The 17,771-nt window shown below is 35.6% G+C and overlaps 2 protein-coding genes across 3 annotated transcripts in view; one reads left to right on the top strand and one right to left on the bottom strand.

The window, feature by feature from the left end:
• Window positions 1-8,747, top strand: part of LOC117109335 (MAM and LDL-receptor class A domain-containing protein 1-like) — a 19,389-nt gene extending 10,642 nt beyond the window's left edge. Inside the window, exons 5-15 of the mRNA XM_033251626.1 lie at window positions 397-665; window positions 1,061-1,148; window positions 1,260-1,442; window positions 1,915-2,180; window positions 2,893-2,980; window positions 3,351-3,533; window positions 4,303-4,589; window positions 5,617-5,863; window positions 6,463-6,728; window positions 7,158-7,245; window positions 7,694-8,747. Coding sequence (XP_033107517.1) covers window positions 397-665; window positions 1,061-1,148; window positions 1,260-1,442; window positions 1,915-2,180; window positions 2,893-2,980; window positions 3,351-3,533; window positions 4,303-4,589; window positions 5,617-5,863; window positions 6,463-6,728; window positions 7,158-7,245; window positions 7,694-7,980 — 2,252 coding nt within the window. The 3' untranslated portion in view covers window positions 7,981-8,747. The remainder of the gene's footprint in view (window positions 1-396; window positions 666-1,060; window positions 1,149-1,259; window positions 1,443-1,914; window positions 2,181-2,892; window positions 2,981-3,350; window positions 3,534-4,302; window positions 4,590-5,616; window positions 5,864-6,462; window positions 6,729-7,157; window positions 7,246-7,693) is intronic.
• LOC117109336 (E3 ubiquitin-protein ligase parkin-like) lies at window positions 8,375-16,898 on the bottom strand. 2 transcript variants are annotated; one of them, XM_033251627.1, is made up of 10 exons: window positions 16,550-16,898; window positions 15,837-16,011; window positions 14,991-15,118; window positions 14,620-14,703; window positions 13,532-13,647; window positions 13,149-13,285; window positions 12,448-12,509; window positions 11,180-11,329; window positions 10,492-10,693; window positions 8,375-9,131 (listed from the first exon to the last, which is right to left on the bottom strand). In XM_033251627.1, exons 1-10 carry the CDS (start codon window positions 16,769-16,771, stop codon window positions 9,004-9,006), a joined length of 1,404 nt encoding a protein of 467 aa, XP_033107518.1. In that variant the 5' UTR covers window positions 16,772-16,898; the 3' UTR covers window positions 8,375-9,003. The 2 variants fall into 2 exon arrangements, with proteins under 2 accessions (XP_033107518.1, XP_033107519.1); XM_033251628.1 differs by lacking the exon at window positions 14,620-14,703.
• Window positions 16,899-17,771: the final 873 nt, after the last annotated feature.

Here is a 17,771-nt window from a genome sequence, read left to right as displayed (position 1 = left end):
CTGTATAACAGGAGGTACTAGTACTTGTTGTTGTTGTAGATAATATACTAACATTTAATAACATCCAAGAAGGTCACAGTTACACAGTGACGTACATCACATAAGTCCGTGAAATTTCATAGGCCTACCGTAGGTAAACATCGGTAAACATAGAAAGAGCAATAATAGTAAAACTCGAGCGTCACGACATTGCGGAGTGTCTGCTCTTGTTCCTCGTATCGTACTCACTCGAGTCAATCCGAGATGGCCCGAGTGAAGTTTCATGCAAATGTTTCGTACGGAAAAAAAAATCGCGGCCCGCCAGCAGCGTGGCGCGTCATAGTATGGAACGCCGTTTTTGCCAAAATATGTGTAGATTGACTAGATAATGGTTATATCGAATTATTTTCTGTTTAGGATTCTACATGTACGTTGAGACAAGTGTTTACCCACGAATTGAAGGCCACAAGGCTAGGCTAATATCACCAGTATGGACAGCCACGAAATTCGAACAGTGTATTGAATTTTGGTATCATATGTATGGATCTGATGTAGGAGCGTTGAGTTTATACATTCGGCCCGTGGGCAGTACATTGCCTGCCTCTCCGGCAGTAAGACTTGTCGGGCATCACACGAATATTTGGCTCCGAGCTACGTATGTCATGAACTTGACTGGAAGTTTTGAGGTACTTTGTATATTCACATTTATATCTGTATTTTATTTGGTTTTGCAATAGACCTTTCCAGAGTGTCAATCAAACTTATCAGAACAGCGCTAGGGATACGCGCGCGTCTCACAAACGCACATATTCGCGTATCTTTTAACCTTTTAACACTGTCGTCTTGTGGGACCTTAGCAGCTATATCCAAGGTCTATTGTCTGGTGCCATTTAGTATACTTTTATTTTATATTGAATATATGTACTACTTAGGCCTATATTTCATTTGGGTAAACTATTTTTTAATTAATTATTACAATAAATATGACTCTGATTCATATTGTTTTAGAGTTATTATTTTCATTTTCTCTTTTTAATTAATTTCCATGCAACAATATTTTTATATTTTTATCTATTATCAGCTTGTTTTTGAGGCATTTCGTGGATCAGGTATTTATGGGGATATTGCCATCGATGACGTACTTATCCATGATGCTCCGTGTGCAAACAGTAAGTTTCGTGTACACATTATAAAGGTTTGTGTGTAAATAAAATTAAGTTCCACTTTTATTGTCCATGCCAACATGGCATTTGGATTGATATAATTAATGATGTTTACAGAGACGAAGGAACTGATTGCTGAACCTTTAGAATTCCACAAAGCCGACTGCAACTTTGAATATGAAGATTTGTGTAACTATACACAGGACATATACGATGACTTCGACTGGATACGCAAACAAGGCCCAACGACATCTAGGCAGACGGGTCCTGAAACTGATCACACGTACAGAAACGAATTTGGTAAGCGTCATTTCACGTAAAGTACCATATGTTTTGTCACTGTTTCTAGAGTTTGGAAAAGATTGAATTCTCTTGACTAACACTTTGAGAATGTAGGCGTAGGGCTTACCTGTTTTTATTGACAGGGGGATAAAAATAATATTAAAATATAAGAAACGTTGTTATTAGGTGTATACTGTACTGTTCTTTAGGAATGTCATCGCATTTTAATCACGTACATTCAAGACACAATAATTTGGCGAGCATGTATGATATTTGTTTATATTTACATGCACCAAAAGGCGTCGATATAGTCTGTTATGAATATGTTATGCGATAAAGGTCATAAAATATGCGCCTTATAAGTCTACCATTATTATTATGTTTGCATAGGGAAATTTGTATGTATGGTAAGTACAATAATGACGTGAAGAACACGTACCAGTAGTAATTTAAGTTATGAGAAAACTAGTTTTTGATTTAACGCTCTTAGGTCACTACATGTATATTGAGGCATCTCAGAGAAGAGCGGGTATGACTGCAAGGCTTATGACGCCGATCCTCACAAACGAAAACACTAACACGTGTGTCTTTTTCTACTACCATATGTACGGGCAAAGGATTGACTTTTTGAAAGTTTATAAAAAAGATTTCGGTGGTGGTCTGCCAGTGGATCCACTTTTTGTGCGCCATGGTAACCAAGGAAATATATGGAAGTCTCAGAAAGTTGATATTGAAGGACAAACAGAATATTTTCAGGTGAATTTGTGTCTGGTAGGCCTGGTGGTGGAACTAGGACGTGGTGAAGTTGACGGTGTTGATGTGTAGTTCTCGTCTTAACATTATTTGTATTGTCCCAGTGATCGCTTCAGAATGTGCTCATAAAGGAGGGGGCTGTAACGAAAGCTTTTGATATGAGTCAGGAGATGCTAATTTTCCACGGCGTGGTGCGGTCAGGTGGGAGAACCTTCCAGTAGCTTGGGCAATGTAGTATTATTTGAGCGACTAAGACCCAGGCTTATCCACTGCTAATAAGCTTACAATTAAGTTTCAGTAGGCCTATCAAAAATTTGACAAAAGTAAGGTTACGCATCCATGCCCAAAATGACTAATAAATTTCGAAATTTAATAGCAAATATTAAAGAGGTATCACACTTATTCAACCATTATTGAGTGGCCTGTTTTGATTGTACATTGTTGTGCAGGTTGGTCTGGCTTAACCCTAACTCTAGGTCTGGTGCTCTGGTCTACAATTTTCAGTTAGTCTCAAATGTTCTTGTCTCGTTTTTTCAATCTATCATCTATCTATCTGCATTCAATAAACTATACGTACTTATACTGTAAGGCATATAATTCAGTGGCTACGGATGCTGCTGCTGCTACTTCTACCACTAAAACACAGAATAATAAATCTATTTTTGGAAATTATTATGTCCTTTTGTAAATTAGTATTGATTATTTATTTTTATAGATTGTATTTGAAGGCTCAGTTGTTGGTAATATATATGGAGACATAGCTATCGACGATATTGTATTTCACAATACAAGTTGTGACAAAGGTATGGTATTGGCAATGGCATTTTGTACCCTGTCCAATTCCACACATACCAACGCAGAGACAGCTGTATAACAGGAGGTACTTGTTGTTGTTGTAGATAATATACTAACATTTAATAACATCCAAGAAGGTCACAGTTACACAGTGACGTACATCACATAAGTCCGTGAAATTTCATAGGCCTACCGTAGGTAAACCATATTAAAGAGTGGGTTTGCATGTATGCTCCAAGTGAAATAAAATGTAAAAACAATGACAAAATGGTGTACAATCATTGAAAGTTGACATGCGGATCGGTGGATAAACGTACGATGATGGTATGCGACAATTGTCACATTATATAAAATATATATAATTTATATATTATACAGTGAAAGTACTCTCTGTCTTTAATTCGACAACTGACTGTAACTTCGACGACAACCGCAACAACGCATCTCTATGTGGTTTCATACAGTCGACAAGTGATGACTTTGATTGGCAGTTGCGTAATGGTTCGACCGACTCCACAGCAACGGGACCGTCTGCAGATCACACCCACGGTGATACCAAAGGTGCGTTTGTACCAATCAATTATTAATGCTACAAATTATCAAGTCAATTCTTATAGATTCTTCGCTGAATGGTATATACGCTTAAAGAGGTGTAACATGACAGAAGATTGTCTACATTCGCATGCCTGTGAGATGTTAAATCTCGCACAGAATTAAGAGCAGAGGGTGTTCTTTATTGGCTTATTTTAAATCAGTATTCTGTATTTTGCATACGGTTGGCGCCAATTTGTCGGGGAGAAAGCCTTTGAAACCCCTAAATTATAGTTTACGGGGGCTTCGCCCACCTGGACCAGTTCCCATAGATACATTGAGCGATGCTCGACGACGCCCACATGCAGCTCTCTTATAATGAACATTCTTCATCTACAGTTCAGCCTGCTACAGTGGCCTACACTACTAGAATTGGTATTGTGAACCAGTCATTTCGAACCAAACTCGCCACAAACCAATTATAGGCCCAAAATCTACGACCCCCAACAAATCATATCAAAATCCAAGGAGGTAAAATCCAACTCCGACCAAAATTCAACGCGGCCCAACGAATTTTTATGTGGTTTCTCATGTAATACCAAATTGTATTTCATGTTTATGTAAATTTTTATAAGCATCGGTTGTGGTCTCACGCCTGCAAATTTGTCTAACTTGGAATTCTGGTAGGGGACATTGGCCACCGCTGTCGGGGTCATCAAACCCCTCGTCCGGAACATCCTGGCGCCACCCCGTATAGGCCTACTGTAAATCTATCTGGGTTTGTTTACCATCATTCTAGGGCAGTATCTTTACATCGAAGCATCAAATCCACGCCGTCCAAATGAACGAGCCAAAATAGTGTCCCCGCTCATCGAGCCCGCTGACCACTTGCTGTGTTTCAAGTTTTGGTACCACATGAAGGGGGAGCACGTGGGACGGTTGAATGTGTACCGAAGATTAGAGGGATCGATGAGGAGTGAATGGTTGTGGACGATCAATGGTGACCAGAGCGACCGATGGATTGAAGCTATGCTTCCGATTAACTACTATAGCAATAGAGACGACTTTATCGAGACAAATATGAGGGTAATTAATAATATTAATAATAATGCTGAAAATACTTTTTTGACTAGGTAATTTGTAAAATTAAACCTCATTGGTTTGTTTTTTCCAACTAATCAATTCATAAATATGACTCGTCAGCTTTATACCTTTGGTGTACATATACTTTGTGATGCGATAAGGTAATAATACCTTATTTATAAAATTACAATTCCAATAGCAACGGAGATTATTTTAAAATCATAGATCAGAGTAACGGTAATCAACTAAAAATCAAAGAGGCCCTACACATTAAATGGAATCCCTCACTGAACAAAAAAGTTCAGCATTATAATGTCACCCTTTATCTATAATAGAAGAGTCCGCAAAAGTATGAATAGCCTACTCCTTACGTCAATACACATGCATTCGTTCGTTTGGATACATTATTCATGATTTGGGTTACAACATGTTAGTAAGGATGAATGTAGAAGACTGGAAAAACTTCTCAAAAAATTAAGAAAAGCTGAAGCTAGTCTCAATTTCTTGAACCATCATCATTATTATTAGTAGTAGTATTGTTAACATTATTATTATTATTGTTGTTATTATTATTATTATTATTAATAATAATATTAGTATCTGATCTCTGCATATGCCTAAACACCTAAACACTAGTTACTCTTTTTTCATAAATCGGTATGGTCACATATACTTATTCTTAACTAAATTACTTTAAAATTACATGTATATACCTGGCGAACATTGCTTGTTTTTTTTATATTTTTGATTCAGTAACTTACTAAAATAGTTTCTTGTAATTTGTTCACCTTTTGGTCTTCATGGTTTTATTTTTTTTTAAAACTCTGTTAAGGTGGTTATATATTAAAGTTATGTAGTTCACCTGCAGAACTTATTATAGCCTCCTTCCATGCAACTATTATTATTATTATAATTATGTTGTATTGAAAATAAATTGAACTTTGATTAGTATAATTATTATTATTTCCTAATCAACTTTCTAATAGTAGTTTCGATGAATTCATTTTATAAAAATTCCAAAATTATTAAGATAATTTTGGAAGGTGTTATAGGGACTGGACATCTAGGAGACATTGCAATAGATGACATCAAGCTGGAGTCTCACTACTGCTTTCCGTCAGACACCACAGTAGTAACATTGTTAGCCTGTGACTTTGAGGCTGGTATAACAAAATGTGGGTTCTCTCAGGACTTAAGTGATGTATTCGACTGGAAGACTTTTAATATTTCAGATGAAAGTCAGCCCGGTTTTGTAAATTACGCGATAGCCATTGGACGTAAGTCACGTGATACTTACTTCAAACACTTATTCGATTAGATGAGGCTTGCATTTTTCGATGATGAGGATGAAGGCGAGGATGATGATTAAAGTTTCATTAAGGACTAAACTAACGTGTGCAAAAATGAACGTTTTTTTTATCATCATTTAGTGTGGAGTATTTTCTTTCTGGTTTATATGTGATTTAAATAACTTTACTTTAAATTATCGGAAGTCTGAGGTGAAGAAAACGTTTATATACAGGCCTATGTATTTTTCTTATAAAATGTAGTATTAGCATTTTTTTTAAATGAGCCATTTATAAGAAAAACGTTCAGTACTGTATACAGAAATTCTTTAAACCTAATTTTGAAACAGCAAGAAGAGTCAGTACGAATAACATCAGACAACTTAAATAAATTTAAAGCAACATAACAATCCAAGTATCTCATAACATCTTTTATTTTCCTTCTGAAAATGCAGCTGCCTCATAGGATGAACTTTTTTACAAACAAAAACAAAAATAACAAAAGTAATAATAAAAAACAACCATTTTTTCAAGTCTGAATAAAGCGTCAAAAAGGCACAGTTATTAATTTTTTCATGATCATTTTCTAGGTCAAAACAATTTTGCCTACCTCAATATGGCTGGGAGAAAGAAAGGTGATTTAGCCACTCTTGCTACCATGACAACCACATCTAACGGTACACAACGGTGCCTATCTTTCAAATATCTTATGCAAGGAGATGTACAGCAACAACTTAACGTCTATTCTTTGGACTCCAGCGAAGCTCTCGGTTTAATAGGAGTCATGCCGAACAAAAGAACCAGCGAATGGAAAAAGTGCCAGTTCGAATTACCAGTTGACCAAGACATGTCAAAGGTTAGTGTTAATTTGCTGAAACAAATTAATATTTCGTGATGTTTAAAGACCCTCTAAATTCAAATACTACGCCCTATTCAAGTTTTACGAATCTTGGATGGAGGCTTTGTGATAATGGTGTCAAATTGCTACAGTAGGCCTATCATGCAAACTTCAAGTTCAAATAATTTTCAGGAACGAAAAATAACGTGATGATCTCTTCCAAGTGTAGCCAAAAACAAAAGTTAGCTCTCAATGCCCATTTCGTTCATTTAGTTCGTTCATTTCGTTTTAAGGTATACTGTATTCGGCATCGTCAGTGAATTGAAACGCTCCATCCATACACCTTAGTGGTGTATCAGTAGGCCAATGCGCGATAAAGATGTTATCTAATAATTGACAAATCGAACACAAATTTATTGTTAATTCCATTTGATCGTATCATTGCAGATTTTGTTTGAAGGAGTCGTCGGATTTGAGCCAAAGGGCTTCATTGCACTGGATGACGTCACTATTAACATTGGTGGCTGCATAATAGGTAATTACTGCCAAATAATTAATTTCAAGGTTTTTAGTCAACTTAAGTCATTATTATACAGGTCTCCCTCTAATTAAAGACCACCTTTGGGACCAGGGTGTCCATGGTCTTTAGCAGCTTTGGTCTCCAAGTAGAAGATAAGACATTTGTTAATTTGAGACTACAGAAAAGTGGTCTTCTAATTGGAGGTTGTCTTTGCTTGGATGGGTCTTTAATTAGGAGACCTGTATTTGGTGTTGATAATTATGGTTATTACTGATAAATAATGATGTTTATGATTATTACAATATTGTGATTATAATCATTCACAGTGGCAGATAGGCACTTTGACTTGTGAGCTCAGCGCCCCAATTCAACTTTTCTTTTAATTACAGACACAAAACTATATTTTGACACGAGTCTTTATCACAAACATGTTTACTAACTGTAATTTTACCCATATTAACAGCTACGACCTTGCCAGACAACAATGTGCCTTCTAAGCCCACCGTACTCGGGAATGACGGGATCGGAGTTGCTGCGAAACTATTCATATCTTTTACAATTATACTTATATTTCTGATACTACTGGCTGTTGGCGTCATGGGGATCCGTCGAAAATACATCAAGAGAGCGATGCAGACAGATATAAGAGAAAACCAAGCTAACATCCATTTCACCAAAGATCAAAATGTATCGAGTGATTTAGCTGTTGACAACCCTCACTATGAGGTAACTCGTCTAGATACTGCATAGACAAGTCTGCCTATTTTTTTTTATCGATCTATTTTGCATTCGCATACAAAAAACATTATATTAATACCTTGAAATGAAAAAAAGCTTGCAGTGTATCACCCTACAACATCCATGACTTTCAACCCAAAGACTTTTCAAACTTAATAATGGCACTATAGTCTTGACATTATATCCACTTTATTGCCTATACCAGTGCATAGGCTTTAGTATGAATGTTGGAATAACCTGAACAAAGGTACCGTAATACTGGCAGTGACAGGAAGATACAGTATAAATTACTCCCTGCTGACTACTGTACATTTCTTCTTTTTGTACATATTTTTGGTATACAGTATTATCCCATTGAAAATGTGGTAAAAACAAAGTCGTTTAAAAAATACAATATGCAATTGACTTTTTTTTTTATATATAAAATTTATTATACGTATATTTCAGAAGTATGCTCTCTTCTGCAGCATATAATGTGCATCAGCATTACACAACTTTTATGGGTTACCCTGGTCCTCTGCTGTATCTTTTTGGAAAAGATGTCAATTTTAACGTTTGTAAAGTTTTTAAATGTCTCCTTACTTATTGCATTGTATTTTTTCTTTCTCCACCAAATAAACAATTTTAAAAATTAAGTTGCAGTGACTGTATTTTCAGACCATGATCAAAAACAGATACTGGTTTTTATACAAATATTCGTGTGAATTTATGATAATGGTGTTTATATGAGCTAATTATAATCTACCTTTGGTATTAAAACATGCATAACTATAAAAAAATGTTGTCTATTTTCATATTTAGAAACACTTTTCATATATGACAACTGAACATAATACAATATACTCTTCAGTTTATACCATCAAATGTCTAACATATATTGATCAACAATACAGCTTTTATTATCCTGTACCTGTATTTAAGCAACCCATATTTTACACTCAAGACAAATTATTAGGTGCCATGGATTTTTGTATTTACTACGGATATTTAAAGACTTGGTTACTGAAATGCTTTTACTAACTTGAGAAGCCAGTCTTATAAAAAGAAAGGGTCTTCTCCGAACCAATGCAGGGCCATGCAGTCGTTGTTCCATGCCACACAACACAGCCAACACCATTCAAATTTACAAGTGGCTCTTGGGCATTGCATATGCATACAACCACCTGTAAGAAAATACAACAAAAATAGTAACCATACAGTATATAAAGTCTGGAGCCAATACCTGTTTGTGTGCAGTAGTTAAATGGTGGCTAGATCAGTGAAGTAGTGTGTACTCAGATCCTTGAAGCAAGACCGGAATATATATATACCCCCTTACCCTCCAAGGAAGTAGAGATATACGATATATAAGATAAAATATGAATCCAGCGACTATGGAACTATAAATAAGGCCGAATAGCCTTGCAAATTGATGAGCAGTGGCAGCGCTACGGGGACATGGGTTTGGGGGAATTTCCCCCAGAAAATTTTCTTTTTCGCCTGCCCCACCCACCAAAAAAGAAGAAAAATCATTGGGGAGAAAAAATATGTATTTTCTAAATATTAGTAGACCATCTACATTATAAAATTGGTTAAATAAGCGATTTACGCAACGGAATGAATCTAGGATGCATTTCCTTGCTTGTGACTGTCCTGCATTCTCTGTACAACAATTATTTGGGCCAATCCCATGTGCTTATGACTGACTGTACATGATGTCACAATGTTTCAGATTTTACTGTCTATTGTATTGTATTCAGGGGCGGCACTAGCCGGGGTCTAGGGGGGGGGAAGGACCCCCTTGCACCACCTATCGTGGAATTTCCAGCTCCAAACCTCGAGCACCAAAACTACAATTCAAGCTATCAAAATTTCTAAGCTGTCAAAATCTCAGGGATTAAAAACTTTTTAGTGCGAGCAGTGCTACCATATATTTGAGGTGTTGTATACTATTGCGATCGAATGGGTTGCAGTGGTGGACCAGCTCTTCTCTAATTTCACAACAACTTTGTTTCTTTCACAATATGCACAACTCATTATGCATTCTTACAGTACAGTAGAAGTGCTCATAAACTATTCTGTCAATAGAGTGTGCTAGATTATTTTTGTAGACAACGCCATCATTGTACCATAGACCCTTCTGAAGTGTCAATCAAATTTAACAAATGACCAATCACAACAGAGCTAGGAATATGCACATGTATCACAAACACAGGTGCTATCCCACAAATGCACACGTTTGTGTATGTTTTTACACTGTTGTTTTGTGTGACCTTAGTGAAAAAACCAAGGGGTGAGGCTTAGAGAAAGGTACATTGAAAGCTACCTACTCTCTGCTACAGGAAGAGAAGCGAGCCTTGGTCTCATATCCCTTGGCAGCTCAATTACACCATAGGAGAACTGAAAATACAGTAGACTATCAAATTGTATTTTACATGCCCAAATATGGTCATGATGACATCATCATTGACTATATATGGGCATACAACAGCTCCTTGTCAAAGGCAATTTGATAGTGTGGACAGAGCTTGTGTCTTGACCTACCACTTTTCTCAACTGGAGAATTGCAATTTGGACAAGGTTTTGTAGTATTCTGAATGGTCATTCTGGAAGCTTGATCCCATCTTGCCCTTTCAACCCTGGCCAAGTCAACCTGGTAGCCAGTCGATCCATGTGCAAATTCAGTTAGCGTGTTTGTACAATCTCCATCGTGGTAAGACAATTTGCAGGTACGACAAAAGACAAACTAAAATATATAGCATGATATGTTAGAAGCAGTTATCTTATTTTATTTATTTTAACCATATTTAATGAGGGTGATCCATCCAGCAGAAGCTGATAATTTGGGACCTTCAAAATATAACAAAACAAATTACAGGATACATTTTAACTACAAATTTAAATCAGAATTAGAATAGAAAATAAAACATTAATACAAACATTACTACGTAAAATAAATATAACTAAAATATAATATGCAGATTATTGCAAAAGCCAATAATTTAAATGCATGCAAAATTAGGAATAAAAATAGGAATTCTTACATTATAATTATTAAAATGTGATATTAAATGTGTATAAACATACTACCAATCAATTCAACCCCTGATCCAATTAGGGACAATTAAAAACAAAATAATACTAGAACATTTTGGAAATGCTGATCCTCGTCATATCCTGAAAAAGCATCTTTCAGTGGCCCCGTATAGAGCATAAACAGAGGTAATCTTACCCCACACCCAATGTCTCCATGTTGCAGGCATTCAAGCCTTTGGGCATCCTCATCCGCAAATATTGCAGTTCCACAACCTGGGGCTGGACAGAGTACGCCACCATTCTGCAGTACACATTCTTCAGTAGCAAATGATTGGTATTTATTGTACTAAATAAATGAATAAAAAGGACTATGGATTTGATTCATAGTTCTTATGTTTATTGAAAACTTTTTTGGTTCATAACCCTCCACCACACCCACCGTCCCATCCATCACCCACAGTCTTTATTGATGCTTTGATTATACAGAAAAATGCTTTAGTTATTACCAAAGATACTAGAAATACAAGATAGAATTCTCGCATTGTAAAAATGAGGCGGAGGTCGTGCCCAACGTAGGCGGCGCCCTTCTTTTTAACCATGCAAGTTTCCTATACTTCGTGCCCAACGTACAGGGCGCCCTTCTGTTGCTAAGTATATCCAGACGCAAAAGGCGCCCTTCCTTTTCCACTAATGGAGGAGAACTTTTTCACTAAGAGTGCATCCGGCCATGCGATCCAGATTAAGTAAAAAAAATTAGCTTTATTATTCTAATTAGAGACTAAAAAGCGGATATAGGCTATGCTAGGTAGGTAGACCATGGAAATCCCGGTCCAGAAAGTGGTCTTAAGTAATTAGAGTTAGACCTGTATTAATATTATTAAATTTCCTTTACCAAAAGAGCTCCATTTTCACGTCATTCATAAATAACTAACTGCATACAATACTAGCGTTATTATACGAACGAGTAATATTTAGTACTTTTTTCATTATTTTAGGCTAGTCTAATTATTTATTTATTTTTCTTCTATATCTTTGCTACGCAAGTCTATAGGCCTATGCTAATTCATATGTCAAGTTTAAAAAAAACAATATGTTAATATATATTTATAATATATATAGCTAATTTTTTGTTTAATGTCAGTGCAATATTTCCTTTCTCTATCCTTTGGAAATCGATATAAATTATGACCCTGTTTGTATGATGTGTTGCAATTTACTGCACAGCAACGCCCTCCAATATCGTACGTCGCCATAGCGCATCGCGGTGTACAATTTTTTAATTGAGAATTGATAATAAAATACGCGACGACTTGGTAACGAAAGTTTGGCACAAGTTTTTTTTAGATCCAGCTGTTGGGGGCGTCCCATTGTTCGTATTCCCACCATGCATTTCGGTGGAACACGGTGGAACACTTTTTTTGTGTGGAGAACTCTATCTTGTATTTCTAGTATCTTTGTTATTACCTGATCGTTTCCAAGAATCCTAAAATGATGGGTTTCCTGAATCAAGGAATTCTCACAGCCAGCTGAAGTAAAAATGAGACAGTGTATCAGGCTCCTAGGCTTCAACATTACTCGAGAAATGGTCAAAAAATTTACAAGAACTACAAGAACAAACTAATACTTCATATTTGCTTATTGTATTTGTAACAAGGCTCTGAAAACACATACAGGAGGTTATCATGTATTTTAGTCATAAATTTGTTTTTAATGGAAAAGCAGAAAGACTACAGAAAAGGTGGAGTTACTGTACAAGATTACAGAAAAGGTGCAGTAACAATACAAGATGGAGAGGTTCCTTATCCCTAAAAATAGTTATTTTTTATTCAACATTTAATACGAAGTATTTTCTACTAATATGCTTACCCCATCAGTATTACGTATAAATGTATGTACATCTTATATTATACACACTATTTAAAAAGGTCAGTGACTACAAAATAGAACTACTGCATGTATTAAAAATAATTAAATAAAGTACATGGCTTACGAAGTAGAATTTCGTGAGCCTGAGAAAAGAGTGCTGGTGGTTCACAAGCGCTAGCTGGGAAGGTAAGCATTTTAGTCACAAAGTCATGGCTTCAGGTGCTTCACAAGCACACTGGGCTAGCTGGGGAGGTAAGCATTTTAATCACAAAGTCATGGCTTCAGATTGGTTTACTAACCTGGACAAGGAAGTGAATACCCAATTTGGTTGTGTTGGATGAACTGCCGTTCATTCAGTTTGGTTTCGCAGTAAAGTTTGAAGCACTCTAAACAGATCACATGGCCCAACTCACAAGGGAAGACGAGGACAGGGTCGCTGAGGATAAAGAAATGATAGATTAATTAGCACAAGGGTGCATTAGTTGGTTATTTAAGAACAAACAAACAAAACTTTGTATATTTTTTGCCATTAGACTACAACATTATTAGAATAACAAAAACAAAGCGGAGCTGGTAGGGCTGCATGCGATTCAATTCCCTGTCACAATTCACACAATATTTATGGTAAGGTGGTGTGGTAAGTAATCGGTGACTTGCCTGACACTAGGATATCTACACTTACAATACATGTTCACATGCTAAGCATGGTACATCTTTTGTGTTGGTTTTTACAAGGTGTAAAGCTGGGACACGGTCATCTTCTTTGGTTTGGTGTTCTGCACACTTGAAATAGAATTCCTGGGGGAAAATATTTTGGAGTAAGAATAAGTAATGACAGAATCATAGCAATAATGTAAAAAATAAATATGCTTCTTATTGTTTTCCTTGGTGGATCCAGATTTTTTTCAAAAGGGGGGGGGGGGGAAGGATAAAATAGATTAATATTAGCTCAAGGGTGTATTAGTTGGTTATTTAAGAACAAACAGAAGATGGTATATGTGTTGACCTTCTCTACCATTAGACTACAACAAAGAATAACAAATAAAAGGGACACAACATTTTCACAATAGATAATTGAGTAGCGCTTCTTTCAATACATAACATTGATATAAGTACTACAGTGTTACGTAACGATACCATGTGACACTACTCCATTGCTATCGTTGCAAAAAGCGTTCAACCGGATGCCATTTTCTTCAATGATAAACCATTGATCCCAATTTCAAACGTAATTATTAGGATGTTGTATCTTACTTTTTCTTTGTAAATTGATGATTAAATGTGTGTTTGATAACTAATATAATGCGAGCTTTTGTGTTTTTAGTACATTTTGATGGTAAAATATTAGATTTTAAAATGCCTATTCCAGAAAGCCTATGAAATCATTCAGGCATAATGGACGGTATACATGGGTACCTGGTGGGGTTGCCTGTCCTGAGCTGATTACAGCAGCAACAGTTAAGCATGTAGACCCAATGACCGGTGCCAAAAGCGCTTTGTATCTGCAAAGATGAGCGCTTATAAATAACTGAATACGAATATGTCAACTTGGATGCCTGTCTGGATTAAGAGTGATTTCATGCCTGACATGAGACAAGTCAGGCTAAGCTCCAACTACAAATTTCTCAACTGGACTGAGTCAATCCTGACTTAAATTTTTGGTAAGACACCAGCCAATGATTTTGCAAAGGATTCAAGCTCAGCCTTTAATGCTGCGAGTATAAACCAAAACTCATGTGCCAAATGCTCCTTAAGTTCTAAATTACTTACTGACTGGTCTCCAGAGCAACCATTTGATTGACAGCTGCCTGCAATTTTTCCAGGAGTGAGAACATCCTCCCAACATGTAGCATCCTGAAATGTGTAGCAAAGTTTCAAATGTTTTTCAACTTTATTATAATATAAAATGTAACATACACAAAGAATCAAGTAATGATTACATATTTCTAAATGAGTATCACTATGATCGGAATGTATAAATAATGAACATTTATCTTTGTGCTTAAATCTATTCTTGCAGAACTATAAATAAATTCACGAAACAACTATAGAAAAAGTTTCTGAAACTACAGACTAAAATTATAAACTGAATTACTGTCTTGTGATACAAAAATCTATTATAATAATTATGCAAACGTCACCTGCAAGACGGTAAATGCTCCCATTTTACATTTGCGACAACAGACTCGAAGCTTTCCTCTTGTGACTACTCCACAGGTCTCTTTACAGAATACGTAAAAGCACGGTTTTCTCTTTGAAGAAGAATGTTCTGTATCATAAAAACAAAGCAAAATAAAATAAACAATGAGTAATAGTTCTGGTTGTATGAATATACACAGTAAGGAAGCTTTCGGATGGAGCTCACAAAAATATAGACGTTACTGGCAAGAAACAAGAATGTTAAAACAGATAATATACAGAACTAATGTGCAGGGATATTCACAAAATTATACAAAATAAGATGAATTATATTTTAACAGTAAAAAATGTGAATGTAGGCTTATACAGTAGGTAAGTAAAAAATGATGATGAATTATGTTGAGAAATGACTATGGCAGAGAATAATGTTGATGATAATTTTGCGGATAACAATGACATGGTATATGATTGGCAGGCAAATAACATGCTGCTGACAATGAGTCATACTGAAAATTATGAAGATGATGATGATGATGAAAATAATGATGAAGGTTTGACAACGACAATAATGACAATGATAACGATGATGAAGATAATGATGATGTAATTATAAATTTAAACTGATAGTGATCATTAACATGTGCACTCTGATGCTGATGCCAATGATGCTGTAGATGATATGATGGTGTACCTGTTTGATAAATGATAATACAGAAATGAATATGATACTGCCGCAGACCATATTACCATGATTTAAAACTTAAATGTATTAATGACCGGATGTAATTCATCATATTGATGACTATTTGGCAAACTTCAAAATAATTAATCAATAAATGTAATTGTACCTATAGTTTGAGTCTTTGTATGGACCTTTGATGTAACTTCTAAATCTGAGAGACTTGTTAAAAGAGATGAGTAACTATGTGTATCTGACTCTCGTTCAGGGTCTTTGTCAGTGCTTAGGGGACCTGGTCTCTTTACCACAACATGTATTATGCTTCCATCTGGGATGTCACAGTCCTGTAAAAATGAGATAATTCAATTTGGATGTACTTAATTGTTGATTTTGTTAACCACCCCGTTAAAACCACCTACCAAGATTGATATACAGTAGATGATTATAAATATATGAATAAATAAGAAAATTGGTATATGGTTTTATGGGCTGACTGTATGTGTTAGAAAACAGTTTAATTACTTGGAAAGTCAACTATGTTATTTAAATTAGGGAGGTACGCCTCCCTGATTGATGGAATAAAGCTAATACAGGTATATCGAAATGCTCATTATTAATCAAACAACCTTTGGTTGGAATAGGCATACCTATTCTTTGTTAATATGCATTTGGAAATTTATGTAAGCCTGAGACAAACGTTTAATTTTAATTTGATTATTTACTTCTATTCTCCATTATTATTTGTTCTGTATTTCTGCTCATTTGATATGGATATTGTATGAAGAAACAAAAAAAAGAGAATTGAATATGAACAAAGAATATTGTAATTTATTGTATTTTTATAGTATTTCTAGCAAATTATCATAGACCATAATATACTACCTTAACAGTTAACGAGTCCAACAACTCTACCCCTGCAAATATTACTCGTATAGCACCATGTTCACCTAGGCCTAGGCCTGGTTGAACAGGCCCAGGATTTTGTTGACTAAGGCTAATCGCCTTCTTGATGACGGCCTGTTTCAATTCAGCAACAGTCCAATCTTCATTTACATTCAATGACAACTTCTCTCCATCGGTCAACCTCATAAACAGATGATACATATTTTTCGAAATACACTTCCAAAATTTAATCTATAATAAATACAACTACTGAAACTTGGACTAGGACTACTGTTGTAATTTAGAAACTGAAATAGCCAACACCAGACGACTAGGCCTCTAACATAGGATATCTTGTTTACACATGTGCAATCGATGTTGTTTTGAAAGAGCGCCCTCTCTGAAGCAGTCACGTCAAATAAACTTCGACACGTCCACTATAGACTACTATAATAGCCATAGAAAAAAATATATAAATTATAATTCCACACGCTTTTTATCATCATCATCACCATCATCATCGTCGTCGTCATCATCACCATCACCATCGTCGTCTTCATCCTCATCATACATCAGATGATGTCATCCAATCAATGCTGTAGTCAGGATTTTCAAAGGGTGTGAGACAATATCAGAGTGGACCCACTTTACGCGTAAATACAAATAATGTGCACTTATTTTCTTAAAAGTTGGCCCATTTTAAGTAAAAATATGAAAAATCTGAACCCATTTTTAAAAATGTTTACCCATTTTAAGCTAAATATAAGAAATCTGGACCCATTTTTCGAAAGTGGACTCATTTTATGCATAAAACCCCATAATTTTGACCCATTCTTTAAAATGTGGACCCATTCTTTGTGGTCCCATTAGAAAAATTGTGCGGGACTGTCCCAACAGCTGGCTGTGGCATTGCATCCAATCCAATATAAGGTGCATTATACCTGAGACAACTTGTATAGTTCTCAAATTATAATATGTCTCTTATTTATGCGCTGGGACAAAAAAACAAAACAAAACAAAACAAAACAAAACAAAAGAACAGAATACGGTGCATATAGAAGAAAAGAAAAGAAAAAGAGATCACCATTACTATCATCATCACCATTATCATATCATCATTATCGTCACCAACTCAGGGTCTGTCTCTTATACACATCTAGATGTGTATAAGAGACAGGAATATGTGAGTGTATAAAACTATGAAAAATATGAAGAAAAAAAC

Source organism: Anneissia japonica, unplaced genomic scaffold, assembly GCF_011630105.1.
Source record: "Anneissia japonica isolate Jap-2015-1 unplaced genomic scaffold, ASM1163010v1 scaffold288010_len917306_cov203, whole genome shotgun sequence".
Classification (NCBI taxonomy): Eukaryota; Metazoa; Echinodermata; class Crinoidea; order Comatulida; family Comatulidae; genus Anneissia; species Anneissia japonica.
This window is presented reverse-complemented; position numbering and strand designations above follow the sequence as displayed.

Excerpts from the sequence above, each read along its gene's own strand:
- LOC117109336 (XM_033251627.1), bottom strand. The coding sequence starts at position 16,771 with ATGTATCATCTGTTTATGAGGTTGACCGATGGAGAGAAGTTGTCATTG. Across the intron at positions 15,119-15,836 it reads TACAAAGACTCAAACTATAG|AACATTCTTCTTCAAAGAGA; the intron begins GTACAATTACAT and ends TTTATGATACAG. Across the intron at positions 12,510-13,148 it reads GTATTCACTTCCTTGTCCAG|CTGGCTGTGAGAATTCCTTG; the intron begins GTTAGTAAACCA and ends TTTTTACTTCAG.